The 15,018-nt window shown below is 41.7% G+C and overlaps 1 protein-coding gene across 1 annotated transcript in view; it reads right to left on the minus strand.

The window, feature by feature from the left end:
* Positions 1 to 209: 209 nt before the first annotated feature.
* Positions 210 to 15,018, minus strand: part of OXSR1 (oxidative stress responsive kinase 1) — a 96,093-nt gene continuing 81,284 nt past the window's right edge. The window contains exons 12-18 of the mRNA XM_075746743.1: positions 10,539 to 10,574; positions 8,749 to 8,904; positions 6,184 to 6,257; positions 5,182 to 5,234; positions 4,709 to 4,777; positions 3,755 to 3,819; positions 210 to 2,864 (exon numbers count right to left, since the gene is read on the minus strand). Coding sequence (XP_075602858.1) covers positions 2,790 to 2,864; positions 3,755 to 3,819; positions 4,709 to 4,777; positions 5,182 to 5,234; positions 6,184 to 6,257; positions 8,749 to 8,904; positions 10,539 to 10,574 — 528 coding nt within the window. The 3' untranslated portion in view covers positions 210 to 2,789. The remainder of the gene's footprint in view (positions 2,865 to 3,754; positions 3,820 to 4,708; positions 4,778 to 5,181; positions 5,235 to 6,183; positions 6,258 to 8,748; positions 8,905 to 10,538; positions 10,575 to 15,018) is intronic.

The raw sequence follows: 15,018 nt of genomic DNA on the forward strand, positions 1-15,018 counted from the left end.
CAATCCCAAGTGCCATTCTGGCTCCATTTCTGCACGCAGCTCCTGCAGAGCATCCCCACCGCTTCCTCACCACGTCCTCCCAGGGGTCATCGAACCTCCTACCACCCCAAACCGAAATGCCCCAGAGCTGCAGGCACCACTCAGACAAACCACTTCCCCAAGATACAGCGTATCCAACCCAAAGACACGTAAAGCACACACCAAACACATTGCAATGGACAATTTGTTCTTTATTGATTAAAAATTAGAGACATGCAGTAAAATACAAAGTCCAAAAAAGGAAAAAAGCCTGAATATTTTACATCTTTCATTATAATCTACAATACACCAAAGTTGTGAAGAGGATCCATTTTCATTAACAGAGCATTGTCCTTAAAAGTAGGAACTAACTTAAAATTACCACCTGCTTCCAGGTTCAGATCAGAAATTTGCACAAAAACCAAATTTAGTGACACTGGGAAACAATTATGAACAGCATTGGCACTTACTGGAACAACATCAGAAAAGACAGTTGTCTAGCACTGTAATAGCCCAAGTAAATATTTTGGATCCCTACCCAAAACATCTGGAAATCTATAGAGCAAAACCCATCAGTTTCTTCCTTATTTTCTCCATTAAAGAACTAAGGAGCCTTGGGTCAGTGTGAGCTCAAGTTCTCTAAGTCTTGGCTTTGGGAAAGTGGGGAATAACAATAAATAGATGCTGCATTGTTCCATTTGAGCAGTTTGAGTCCTACCTTTCTCAGCACCAGTACACAAATGAAGGAGGGGGTCCCCATGGCATGCAGGCAGAAGGGAAAATAATACTGTAGGCAAGACTACCTTGTGTCCATATCCTAAGGGCTTCCAACACCTTCACATCAACCGCATGGTGACATGAAAAAATCGAGATGCCAGCCTGCTCTTCCCAAGCCAAGAAGCTCAGCAGGGGCAGCCGTAGGAGTGTTCTGTGTCAAACAGGAGAAAGTGCCAGAGGTGCCACGCACACACTCGGCCAAATCCAGGCACCACCAACTCCCTGGTATGGGGCACCCGCTCCCTGGGCTGTTGAGAGCTTTGGCTCAGCACCCTGGGATGCTCTCACTCCCAAACACTCTTCCTCCTCTCCCTCCCCTTCACACTGACCAGCCACGGGGCTGCAAATAGCCCATGGGGACACGCTCAATATCCACCTAGAGGCTAAAAGCAACAAGGACGGTATAATAAGAACATGCACAATTCAGGAAGCTTCCACAGCTGCTCATAGAGAACAATATATAAATACAGATTGTTCATCTGAAGACTTTGAAATAAAAAAAAAAAGTCCTAATTGAACCCAGTTGTTCCGGTTTAACACTCTGTTTCTGCATTGTTTGTGGCTGATGGAAACAAAACATGTTTCCATCTGCGTGGTAAATTACAGACTTACAATTTCTGTGTAGAAAACACTCCAGAGCCAATAGCAGTTACAAAGGCCAACTGTGAAACAGTAGGAAACAAAAAAATCAACACCATTTATTATTCACATATTGCATTACAAGTGTCTCTTATCAAACTCAGAGTATAATTTATATTATTCATGTAGAAACTCAAATTCAACACCACATAGAAATAAAAGCTAAATACGTGTGTGACAGGGTTTCAGTGACATCCTCATCAAACGTCAAGGCTTGGACCGACGAGAAGGCTGACGACCCAAGCGATTAGTGCAGGAGGGACACAGCCCGGCGCTCGCTTGCCCAGTACTACCGCTCTACTGGCGATTCTTTATTGCTGTAAAACACGACAGGGATGGTTCCACGGGTACCAGTTTGCAAAGGACTGGGAAACACGTCGGGAGGACTCGCGCAGCCAGGCATGACGGACTGGGTTTCAGGAACAGTTTGAAGTGCGTCTTCTCCAAACGCAGAATGACACAGATCTCCTCTCCCTCTGACCACGACTACTGTGTTGATCATCTGAAAGACCAGTTTCCAGACAGCAATGCCTCATTGGTCTGCTTCAAGAATAGACTACATCTAGGATGCAGAATGAAAGACGTTTTGTGGAAGGACTGCTTAATGTAAATTAAAAGGTTCAGCCCTCATGCCACACCTGGCACTCATGTGGAGAGAACCAAGATAGTAAAAAAAAAAAAAAAATAAAAAATTAAGGCAGTTTACAAAGGGAAGCTGACTTCTAACACCTCAAAGTCAAGGAACTTCTCAAAAAACACAAACGCAAGGGAAGAAGGCTCTCCCTCCCGTGGGTTAAGACTTGGCTTGCTTTCTCAGGTGCAAGCATTCAAACCAGCAGTTTTAAAAAACACAGCCGAAGAGAAGCAGATGTCTCAGCACTCCAGGTGACCCAAACAACATGTACATTGGTGTTTCAGATGGAAGGAGAAGCAGGTAAAGAACAAAAAAGATCCATTCAGTATTAAAACTTGTGCAAAAATAGCAAGTGAAAAAAATGAAACCACATGTATGCAAACATTTAGGCAAAATCATCAGAGCAGTGGAACCCCCTGCTTCGTACTCAGTAGTATTTTTCTTTAAAGTAAGGCAATAAGAAAATGAACATGCAGGCAATGATGTGTTGGAGCTGCATGTTTGAGATGACAGATACAAAAACATGAGAGTTGTTTACAAAAGGTGTAAACGCCATCGGTAATTTCAGAAAGGTTTGTGATCCTATTAAGGAAAATGTTAAAGCTTCTAGGAAGGGGGCTGTAGTTCAATTCTTTGGCAGTAGTGGTTTTTAGGCTAACAGAAGCATTACGAATATGCACATGTGGGTTCTCAGTTGGGAAACATCTCCTGGGACCATTGTTTAGCTGATGCTGAGCTGTGCAAATCCTATAAGTTTGCCATCATCAGGAATATCTGAGCCTTCGACACCAGATGCCTGAAACACAAGGAACAGAGATCCAAATAGCAACATACATGCTCTACCCTCCCATACATACCACGGTACGTATCACAAGGTGTATCAGATACGTAGGTCTGGGGAGGGAGCAGTCCCAGGACAGCCTTGCACTGTGTTCAGCAGCTGGCACTACCCAAAGTTTTAAAATTGAGCACTTTTTTTTTTCCTTTTTTTGAAGCTAGGAAGGGCTGGGATGGAAGTTTTGCCAACGTCTGCTTGGACTAGGGCTACATGCTCTACCTGGGGCAAAACAAGTGAAAACTCCTTACAGGAAGAGTCAAAAATAATGGCACTTACTGCTTCACTACCAATAAACTGGTTACACCTTCACTCTTCCACTATAATTACCTCTGAATTTCACCATCTCTAAAGGATTCATCTGCTGTTCTTCTCTCCTACTCTTAGTTTTGGCTCTCTTCTTTTGCCCCCTGCTCTTTTTCTTTTTTTTCCCCTCCCCCCTTCATATCCTCCTCCGAGACAATGTATCTGGACCCTCCTGTTCTCCTCCAAGAAAGGAGTCTGTGGCTTTTCTTACCCCACTTACCTACCCTGAAGAATTTCTGCCCTTTCTGGGCAAATGCACATTCAGAAAAATACCCTTTTTGTAACATTTTGATATTCTTTTTAGCCAGGATAAAGAAATGTCTGTGTTAACACATAACCTCACGCAGTTTAACCCAGCTGCTGCTTAGAGGACACAAGCAGGGAGCTTTGCATTGTCTACTGTGCGGCACAGGAAGCTTTGGGAAAGGAGGGAGGATTTAAAGTGCATATATTAGATGCCTACAGTAGGCATCACAGGCATCTATATGCAACGCCTTCTCTTTGCAAGTGACAACTTGTTCAATTAGGGAACAGGAATTAAATACCAGTTTGAAAGTGACGGATCTGTTTGCTTGGGGCTCTTCCACAATTTTCTGCAAATTAGCTGCAACTGAAATCACACACACACACAAAGAAAATGGGCAAATATTAGGACAGGCTAGAGAAAAACAACCCAAACTCATTAGGCCTCTTTCTGTTACTGAAACGTAGAACTTTAAAATGATAAAAAAGTTTAGGTCTCAATTAGACTCAATCTACTTAAATCTAACGCTTTAAACTGTGAAAATGCTGTCATTTATTACTATATGCTGCTTTTTCAGAGGTAGTTATTTTTTCCTGGATGCCGTGGGATTAGTAATAACAAACTGCCCAACAGCACCTGGAAATCCAGTTAATGTTGCACTAGCAGCCTTTCCAGATGTTGCAGCCTGTGTATAAGGAACAGTTTTGCTTGCTGATGTCAAAATACACAGGCAGTGCTGACAGTTTAAGAGTCTCACCTGTGGCACAGGACACATTTATTTAGCAAACTGTTGCCAGAGGTAGCTGTTCATACCCATGCCACACGTGCTGCTGCCCTAGTGCATGTGCACTTAATTCCTTCCCTAGCCCTACTTGAAAAAAAATAAAGCCTGGCTGATTCCAGTCCCAGACCTCTCTTTTGCAGGACCTGTGAGCAGTACAGGCTTGTGCAGCAATTTGGCAATGCATATATGTCAGATGATAATGATTTAGCTAATGCATAAATTAGCCTTCATTTTGCATTATAAAGAGCATTTGCTTCATAATCTTTCCAACTAGATCGTATTCTTGTGTACTGGGGGTTGCTTAACTGGGGGTGGCACAGAACTGCCACTAGACTTAACAGCAGTTTTCTAGAGTCATTGGGGTAGAGAATCAAGGCCACAGCAAACCCTTCTAGCACTCACTAAGCAGGTCATTTTAAACATGCAAAAAATGACTGAAATAGTTAAAACAGAAAAATAATATGTAATTACCTATTACCAGATCTCTGCCATCAACGAGACCTGCTGAAATGAGTTCTTGAGACACACCGTCAGCAGTATCTGTGGGGGAGAAACCCAAGAGCCAGTCATCACATAAATTGTCCAACTGACAAAGGCATCACATAAAAACCTAAAGTAGCTTGTACAAACCAAACAGCAAAAGCGCTCTCAAAAGACAGGTATTGGGGTGTACACTGGGTGCAGTTAGACAGCTCTGAGCTATGCTAACTCTGAGTTAGAATTCATTGAAGGGCTGAACTTTGGTCATGTTCACGAACAGTTTAACAAGAAGGGTCTTCTCAACAGCAGTGCTCCCAGCCCAACCATAAGGTAAGACCTTTAGGAAGGCACTGTGGAAGGACACACGCTCATGCAGGGTTTCCATACACACAACTCCACACCACCAAACACAAAACTTCTTCACCAAAACCACCTTCACACACTGCAATTTCCCACCAGCTCACCTCTCCCTGGGGTAAATTCAAATCGAATATCATTGAGCTCTTTTTTTGAATTCCTGCAGAAAGAAGAGAGTTTTATATAGAAGAGACCATTTCATTGCACTGATGGGTGCTCAAAACCATCATTGAATAATCAGTCTGTGAAGAGATGCGAGTTCACTGCACCCTTCCCCTGATAGGGCAGAGACTAATGACTGGGGCGTGCATCTGGAAGGAGGGCTCTTGGCACACTCTGCCTCTCAATCTGACAGAACTTGAGTAGGCTGAAGTCCAGGATAAGTGAGCGCCACCTCTGCTACAAAGCCACCTTGTTCCACTGTCTCAGCAACTCCTGTCTGTCAGCAGATATATCCTTGGAGCACATCCTTCAGAAGAAGGATGCACTCACTGACTGCAGATGCACACACATGATGCAGCTGTCTGGGAATGACCGGGAGACGATGCTCGGAAGTCTCAGGCCAATGCCTATCAACAAGCGAGATGCCTACAGAGGTGAGAGGCAGGTTCCTTAAATGAGAAGTGTCAGCATGTGTAATGATAGTAGAATGTGCCTAGAATCCTTTTTTCTGCCTGTTTCTAGGGACACAGACCAGAATCCATGCCTTGAATTGGGTAAAAGCTCTTCCCTCTCAGAACTGGCTGAAGTCTGAAGTTGTGCCCAAATACTAAGATGGTCCAGCACAAGGCCAGAACCCTGGAACCCTGATCCCCTTGAGGGAACCGAGCTAATTCCTCCTTTCCACCCTGTTAGACTTTAGGAATAGTTATACAAATATCACCACCTCTTTCAGACTACAGCTCTTGCCAAACTGAAGTAGTGGATGAGACAAGCTGAAACTGCTTTTCTGGATCCCAAAAGAGTGGATGAAATCCAAGATGACAAACAACATATAACCACCACACTTCTAATTAAAAGGCAGATGGCAAGATGCCCTACAGAAGTCTTCCAGTGTCCCTCTCTACAAAGGCTCACTTTGACAGAACAGGTCAGTTTTGTGCCCTTACCTTAACCTTAGTACAAGGCTGATGGGGACTTTTGTATCTTCCTGTACCGGAGCTGCAGCAGGGGCAGGTGGGGCCTGCAATAGGATTACATCATTTTAAAGCAGATTAACATTTCCTTTCTCTGGTTTTAAAACTACAGATAACCTTGAGCAACTATAACTACAAATTAAAGTTTAACTCATCATTGGAATCATGACACTACAGTGAAAAAGATGAGTCTACTGAAACGGGAGAACTTCATTCTTAAATAGTAGCCCAGGAGGTGTTCTCTGCAATTGTCTTGAAAAGACTAAAAGCTACACAACTTCAAGAAATGCCAAAATGGCAGGAGACTTCAGAAGTGCTAAGTGTAAAGACTGCTGCTTTGCATCAAAACTTAAGGGTTTTTGGTATTCATGACAGCTTCAAGACTCCTGTGTTTCACAACCCCTGCCCCAAACATCTGATTTAAAAAACCAATACAATTGCGAGGAGTACTTCGGAAATAATTTAACTGGCAGATTAGCACATACTCTCAGTTACTTTTTTTGTGAAATCAAAGGCTTTAAGAGCATCTAGCTGCAATTTTATAGCTGCCTATTCTCACTTCTAAATTACTTCTGAGTAATTATTGGAACATGTAACCAAAGCATTTTATATTGGTCAGCAGATTTCCCGTAGGAAAGATCAGAAAGGTCTATCTTTACAGCCTTTGTGATACTTCCAGTGAAGGGCTAATTGCTAATCAAGGTCCAACAAAAACACCCAAACAAAACAGAGAAGCACTGGTCACTCTTCCACTGTGCAAGTCATCTGTACTGCACATGCTGAGGCAGGGATTTTAAATCTGCAGTAACAAGACAGACACAATCCTAGGCTAATAATTTAAGCCTAGAAGTCTTGACCATACTTTTTCATCTAGATCACTTGCTTTTTCATGAGAGAAAAAAAAAATAACCCTTTAAGACTAGTATTTTACGCCATCTCTTGGTGCTCTTGTGCCAGCAACGCAGCTCAGGGCTTCTGATCACATTGTTGTTTCTGTTGAAGCTCAAAGCTTTACCAGGTCAGTGAAAACAAACAAGGGTTCATAGAGAAGCCCAGAGGTCTGCAAAACATTATCCAAGGAGCTACAAGAACCAGAGGAGAGCTATAAAGAAGAACACACTGATACAAAGAGCTGTAAAAAAAGCACACCCTGACATAAAGCTATGAAGTTCACCTTAGGACAAGCTACCAATAAGCTAACTATTGGGCACTAGTGGCAAGATAATCTGCTAGTGCAAATCAAAACACTTTCACTGAGACTGACACTGCTACTTCATTTTACCAAACAGAGAGTCCTGGCTTTCACTGCTGCTGGTGTTTCAACTGCTGCATAAAATTCAGGGATTAAACACTGGCCCTTTTTCAACAGATTTGAACATGTTTGATTTAAGTATTAAAGCTACTTTTCATGTAGCCAAGAATGTCAGACCCCAAATCCACTATTTTTTTTAAACGACTAATGCACTGTAACTGTTTTGTAAACAGGAATATGAGCTGACTGCAGTAAAGTGATATACGTATCTTTTTACATTCTTTAAAATAAAAATAATGAAACATTTCTAGGAAGGAGTAAGTCTCAGAGCTATTTTTCTGACCAACGTTGCCAAGTCTCTTCCCCTTGGGTCTGCCAAAGGGTGATGGTAGCTTGGCTCCCTCCAACACTGACAGCCTCTCCCCACCAGCAAATACAAACATTAGTGTCTTTTATAAAAGCAGTGCCATCATTCAGGAGTCTGGCAAACTGCAGTGCTTTACCCCAGCAAACCACAAGCCACATTCCAAGTATCTCAGAAATGATTCGGGTTGGCCATTTTTCTCTTTTTAACACAAGTCAGAGCTCTTTCCTGACTTCGCTTTGCCTGCCTCTCTGACCTATATCCTATGCTTTGGGGTGATGTAGCTAAGAACTAAGACAAACTTGTCAAGCTTTTGCTTCCCTGTACTTCCCCGTACTTCCCCCTCAAAGGTCCATTCTCCCCTCTCTGCTTGAAATGGAAGTGTTTGAAAGCCCTACAAGGTTCAGAGCCTCCCAAAGATAGAGTTTCTTCACCATTTCTAACTGCTAAAAGGACAATTTTAACCTAGGCCTCCTGTCTCTCTTCTGAAGTCTGGAGAACTTGCACATTCTTCCTCTCACTTTTCTCTCCATCTTATCCCATAGATTCCAGCGATGCCAAGACACACAATCAGAGCCCATTTGTGCTGCACCTTAAACAACAGGAACAAGCAGCCACCACTTAAATGAGACTCTCTTTTTTTTTTTTTCCTCACCTTTAACCTTGCCTCAAGCCAGAATCCACACCCTAAACAGCATAAAAAGTTACTGCTCACCCACAGAGTAAGAATGAAAAACTGCTAAACCCACATTGACTGTCTTCCTTTTGCAAGCCACCAGGGCAGCTGCCACTTCCACATAAGCAACAGCACTAAAGCAATTCCAGACAAGCAACTTTTGGGGCTTCAGATCATTTTAGCATGTCTGGAATACAACAGCTAGGTGCAGAGCTGGAAGTTGGTACGAAGGGTTTCTGATCTTACCTGGGCTGCTGCTGGGGCTGCTGGAGGAGCCTGACTAGGTGGAGGTACAGCAGTTTGAGGTTGTGCAGGTACTTGTCCTGCAGCCTGAGGTAGTTGAGTAGATGCCTGTGCTGGAGCATTGAGTGAAGGACCTGGAGGCTCAGCTGATGGGAATAGCTGCAAGCAAAAAGGCATTTTAATGAGAACAGGAACTCAAGACTTCTGACTCAAGCACCAGCTTTCCAAAAAGTGCTTGTTTGCCACATAAATCACTTAGAGAAGTTCCATGCCAAGGGCACTCCCAGGCTTCCAGGACACTAATACTGATCCCAAGTTGGTGTTCAAAGGATTTATGATTCCTCATGTCCAGGGACCCCTTCTGCCCTGACATTTGCAAACTTTACTCACCAGTAAAGGATAAGAAACCAAGATAGCAGCATGACTGTGGATCTTGGACAAAAAAAAAAATACACTCTGCAGCTAGCACGGCTAAATGCACACAGATCATATCCTAGCTTGGACGAAAGCTCCCTATCCTTTGGTTTCCCCCCTTCTTGGAATCTGAGTCCAACTTATATTTCCAAGTAGCCATGCAGTCACAGCAGAGCAACTCTGCTTTGACTTGTAGTTCCTTTCAGAGAACACAGCCTAGGAAAGCGTTAAGATACTCAAAATGTCAGTCAGAGCAATCTGGATATTCAACTGAAAAGTGAATTCAGAGCTTAAGTTCTTTAAAACACACAAGACTGATCAGGACTGGATTTACTAAAATTAGCCCCTTGCAAAAAACCTCATATGCAATTAATTTGAGGGTGGGGGAAAAGAGCTAAATGAAAGTTTAACAGTTTTTACCTCTTGTGTTATTCAGAACAGAGAAACTGATTTTGGCACGGTAGCCAAAGCACTGTAAGCTTGACAGTGCTTCTCCAGTGTGCCTTCCAATTACTCCACTAAGTTGTAGGAAATAGAAACCCTCTTGAATGTTGAAAACCTGGGCAGCAGACCTCCAAATCAGAGTGTACATTAAGGGATGTAACAGGATGGGGAAATTCATCTCAAAGAGATTCTGGTTTTCAGCTTTTTCTTTGAATTTAGAATTTATGTCAAATTATAGTGGCAGAACTGTAGTCTTTCTTAAGATCTCCCTTTATAATCAATCCTTGGAAACAGATAAAGGAAGAACAGGACAGCCTAATGCAAGACTAATTTCTAGGAGACAGCTCTGTTTATCTTTGCACGCAGGTAGGGAAAAGACAGACATAGCCCAGTCTCTAGAAGATAAGCAGTCTCTATCACTGAAAGATCAGATATACTAATACTCCTAATGTAAGGAACACAGGACAGACCTGAAGGCAGATTATAAATTGCAGTTCAAGATTTGTTTGCTATCAAATACTACTAGAGATTTATTTCACAGCTCCGAGCATTGGTTCCAAAATAGTGAATCAGACTATGCAAAACAGACATTTTAAAGTCATGTTTTGTTGTGGGTTTTTTTTGAAGAGGAAATTGGAACACCATTGTTTTGCTTAGATTATTCTTGTGACCAATTCATTATCTTACAACATACAGACTTTTGACATAGCAAGTAAAGTCGGAAAGATACGCACCAAACTTATCTCAGGAAGACCTCTTGGCATTACATAGCAAATGTTTCCTTTTATATGGAGGTTTTCAAGCAGAGCTCAGCTGGATACTAGCTTCTACTGCACACAATATTGTTTTCAGAGACTAATAAAAACATGTTTCATGAAACAGCAGCAATAACTAGGAGTCATCAGTTCAGGAAACCATTTGCAATAACAACTTACCTCAGAATTCTGTACAGGTTCTTTCACTCTGGGAGACTGAAAAACAGAAAAAGCTGTCATTGCCTAGACAAAAGTGAAACATTGACTAGAAAGACTTGTCAAAACCAAAATGAACACATAAAATCTATGTAATTGCTTTCAAGTTACATATGTGTATCAAGATGCATAATAAAAGGGACACCACACAATTTGTTGGCAACCTAATCATATCATACCACCCAGAAACATACAGCCATGTTTCAGAATTTGCAGTTGATATTTACACAGTGGCATACAATAGCCTAAGCTGCTATCATTGTTAACTGTTAGCAAAAAAAAAAAAGTACTCCTGAAGATCACTCAGATTGGATCAAATCACTTGTGTACCAAGATGGCAAAATCCATTTTGAGCTACTCAAGTCTTGCAGAATAAGATAAGCCACACAACTCTGCCTTGTGGAATTCTGCTAGGAAACAAATCCCCTTTGTATACTTAGAATCATAGAACCATTTGGTTGGAAAAGACCTTTAAAATCATTGAGTCCAACCGTTAACCCAGCACTGCCAAGTCCATCACTAAACTATGTCCCCAAGCACCACATCTACACATGTTTTAAATACCTCCAGGGACGGTGACTGCACCACTTCCCTGGGCAGCCTGTTCTAATGCTTGACAACCCTTTCGGTGAAGAATTTTTTCCCAATACCCAATCTAAACCTCCCCTGGTGCAAGTTGAGGCTGTTTCCCCTTATCCTATCACTTGTTACTTGGGAGAAGAGGGAACTTAGGGAACTAGTTTGCCAACCAACTTGCTTAAACCATAAAAAAGCTTGGGGGAAAAAAGGAAAATAAAAATCAGCCTTACATGTGCTGCTTTAGAGAGGTGAATCTCTCGCCTGCACTCCTTGCCCTTGGACTCTGCATTATGCTATGCTCTCCATGAAAAAGCAGAAAACTGACAGTTGTACACGAGTTCAGCAGTAAAACAAAGAGATCAGTGGAATGGAGGGGAAAGTGCAATCAAAGCAATGCAACCAATCTTTGCTTATCAGTAAAACAAAGATAACGTGCATCAGCTATTTCACAGGAGCAGAAAGGAATTGCCAAGCACTCCTGGAAAACCCTGCAATTAAGACAGCCTGCAGGTTTGACTTCTAACAGGTCCAATTACCATGTGGAGATAGACAGGTGGGATGGTGTAGTCCATGCTGAGACTGATAAAGTAGATGTTCCTTCTCTACATAATTGTCTAAAAGACAGGTTGTGATTAGGACAGTACGAGTTTGACAGAAGAATGTAAGTCTCATCATGCCATATCTGGAGCCAGTTTATGCACTAACTTAACAAATGCAGGTCACAGTAATTTGTAACATATAACCCAGAGGCTTCTCATGAGACAAGGTTAAAAAGTCTTATTCTCAGACCAGCAAGTTGAAAAAAGCCCTCTGGACAGCAGAAGAAGGAACAGTTCCTTCACAATGACTATGTGCAGAGAGCATCAGGGAAAAAGTCATGCAGCTGGAAAGGTAAAGCCTGAAATCCATCTCAACATGCTGAGCCTTCATTTGACAGTTACCAGGCAAGATGAAAAACATGGCATTGCTCCCAGAGATAAACAGCCATGCTCCACATCTGCGGGCCACGGCTGCAGCGCTGTTCTTTCAGACACAAAGCTCATATCCAAAAGTAGCCGAATGCCTCAAGGAGTAACTCAAAAGGAGCTCGTCTGGAAGATCACAGTGTGCTAGACTCTGTACAGACAAGTATGGAAACACTCGCCCTGCCCCACAGCTAACAAAACCCAAATAAATGGCAAACAGAGGTAAACTAAGGAAAAAAACAGACAGAAAGGAAATAGGACAAACATTAGGAGATGTTTACCTAATTAAGACACAAATAGGATGACTTTGGGGATGTGCTGAAACGTATTAGTTCTAACTTACTTTTGCTTGTGTAACCAGAGATGATGCAAGTAACCAATAAAATGTGACCACGCGTGCCACTGCACAGATTTATGGAGTAACAGAAGGTGAATGATTTAAGAGCCTACACAACACAATTGCTCTAATTTGAATTCAAGGATTTAAATGCAGAGAGGAAAGAAGTTCAGTAAGTCTTACTATCCAAAAGGTAACATTGGGCCAGCAAATCAGCTTATTTAATGAATTGGGCAGATATTTCTAGTTGTTTGTAATAAATTTGTCTGCTTTCAGGTGTAGGCCTAGCAAGAGACTTGTAAAAATGCGTGTTTGTACATATTAAATTCACCCTATATATTCTGTAATGCGGAGATGAGCAAAAAAATGCAAACACTTTACATTTATGTATTAGCTTTTATGCAGGATAATACTGAAGTATTTTAGTAAATGGAGTCAATCTGCAAGCCATTCTTTTACTTTAAGGCTGACAACAGTAAAATGCAGGTATAGCCAGAATCCCAGAATGGTTTGGGTTGGAAAGGACCCTTAAAGATCCATCTAATCCAACCCCACTGCCATGGGCAGGAATAAAAGGTGACACCTAGCTAATGTAAGTTATTCTATCTTACAACTTAGTTAAAATTGCAGAGGGATTACAAGCAGGTGAAATTTACAGCCTGTGTTTTGAAATATGGCCAAAACCCAGGATTAACGCTAGTCCTCAACAACACCGCTGTGTTCATGGCAATCACTGGCAGTTTAAATACAAGTCTCAAGGTTGCTTGAAAAGGGATCAAACGCAAGAGGTGCACAGGAATTCCTATCCTTTCATCTTTGGGCTTAAGAGAACAACTCAAAAGTGCAGAGAAGCCACCCAGGGCAGGAGTCAAGCACCTAAGCAGACTTGTAGGGAGTTCAAAGATGCCACAGTGCCCTTCCTGACTTCCAGAAAGGTACAGGTCTCCCCAAGTTCTGTGTTATATCTACAGAGGGTGCCTCCAAAATGGCAATATATATATAGACACACACACACACACACACATTTAGGCAACTGAATTGACATCTACTGCTCCAACACCCATCCCAAAGGTTTCTTGAATGGGACACCTTGAAATAAAGGCCAAGCACAGCCCAAATTAGAGAGATGAGAACAGACAGCAGTATAAGGAAATACGCCAAAGCTCCAAGAAAAAACAAACTGGCTTGAAAAGGAGCTTGTAAACCTGTGTGTCAATCTATTCTTTTCTGCATAAGAGTAATGAAAAAAGTAAGTACTGTTCAAAACGCAATAAACAGTGCTAAGTCATAGTATCACGAGCTTAGAGACACAACAGAACAAGTTCTAAGTAATCTCTGAAATATAGTTAGGGTCTTCACCAATATTGCCTCCTAAAATTTGATTATATTTTAACCTAGAAAAGGAATTTAGAAGGTTTCAGCTTATGAAGAATCAAGAAGTTCAGTAGTATTCACCTTGTACCAAGAGATCCTCCTTGACCGTGTAATACGAAGCTAGATATAGTAAGCTCTTTAAAAAGACACAATAGTTGTTACCAATAAGTATGGAATTACTATATCACTAGCAGCCTTTAAAACCCCAAGCATTTCAAAGAATGCCAAAAGATGCAAAATTTTGCATTAAATATTTAAGTATCTATATGGCACACCACTAGAAGAAAAAGCAATGAAAGAGAAATAAGAGAAGTTAAAGTTGTAAAGGGATAAATGCTTCAAACCAATACTGCTTTTTTTTTTTTTTTGCCTTTCATATTGAAAAGCTTCCTCTAAAAATCTTTCATTGTCTCACTAATTCAATTGCAGAATGATTAAACTGCATAGTCTACTTCAAGCTACCTGCTGTAGTGAAAAGGGAACCAACAAGCCATTACAGTTAAAACCCACATTGCTAACTACAGGGGGAATACAATGTGGAAATTTCCTGTAGTCTTTTAGTTGATCACTACACATTACTCTGTTTCTGGGGATTAGTCTGGGCTTGGGGTTTTTTGTGTATGTGTTGGGTGTGTATGTGCTTTTTTAAGGATTTTCAAGTGCTAGACCAATCACTCCTTGTGACTTTGGGGATGCCGTAACATTTTTCTACTGATTTCAGCGTAACTGAGGCGACGGAATCAGGCCCTGTGTGTTTCAGATACCAGCCGTAACCATGGATGGACCCTATTGATTTCAGTTCCATCCTGGAGAGGGCAGTAGGACAAAACCTCTCCTGACACTTCCAGAAGAAAGCATCTCAAACAGTCAGCACCCATAAAAACAAAGAGAATATCCTAACTCAAGTGAATTAGTATGCTGAGCTGGGAGCAGACCATCTGAATTCATGTTCCAAATTATGCTCAGCATCCCTCAATGAGACCAGCTGTGTCCCAGAATGATGACAGAAAAGAGATCAATACAATTTCTTCAGCCTTCAGTCTGCTTTCTCTGGTTCGGCTACAAACTCGAGGGGAAGTATTATGACTTACTGTGTATCATACTTGAAACAAGGCCACATGCTTCCCAGGGATATTTAGATCTATCACAGTTAGAAAACAAAACAGTAGAGCTATCAGAGTTTGAGGAC

The sequence above is a fragment of the Balearica regulorum genome, chromosome 2 (assembly GCF_011004875.1).
Source record: "Balearica regulorum gibbericeps isolate bBalReg1 chromosome 2, bBalReg1.pri, whole genome shotgun sequence".
Lineage (NCBI taxonomy): Eukaryota > Metazoa > Chordata > Aves > Gruiformes > Gruidae > Balearica > Balearica regulorum.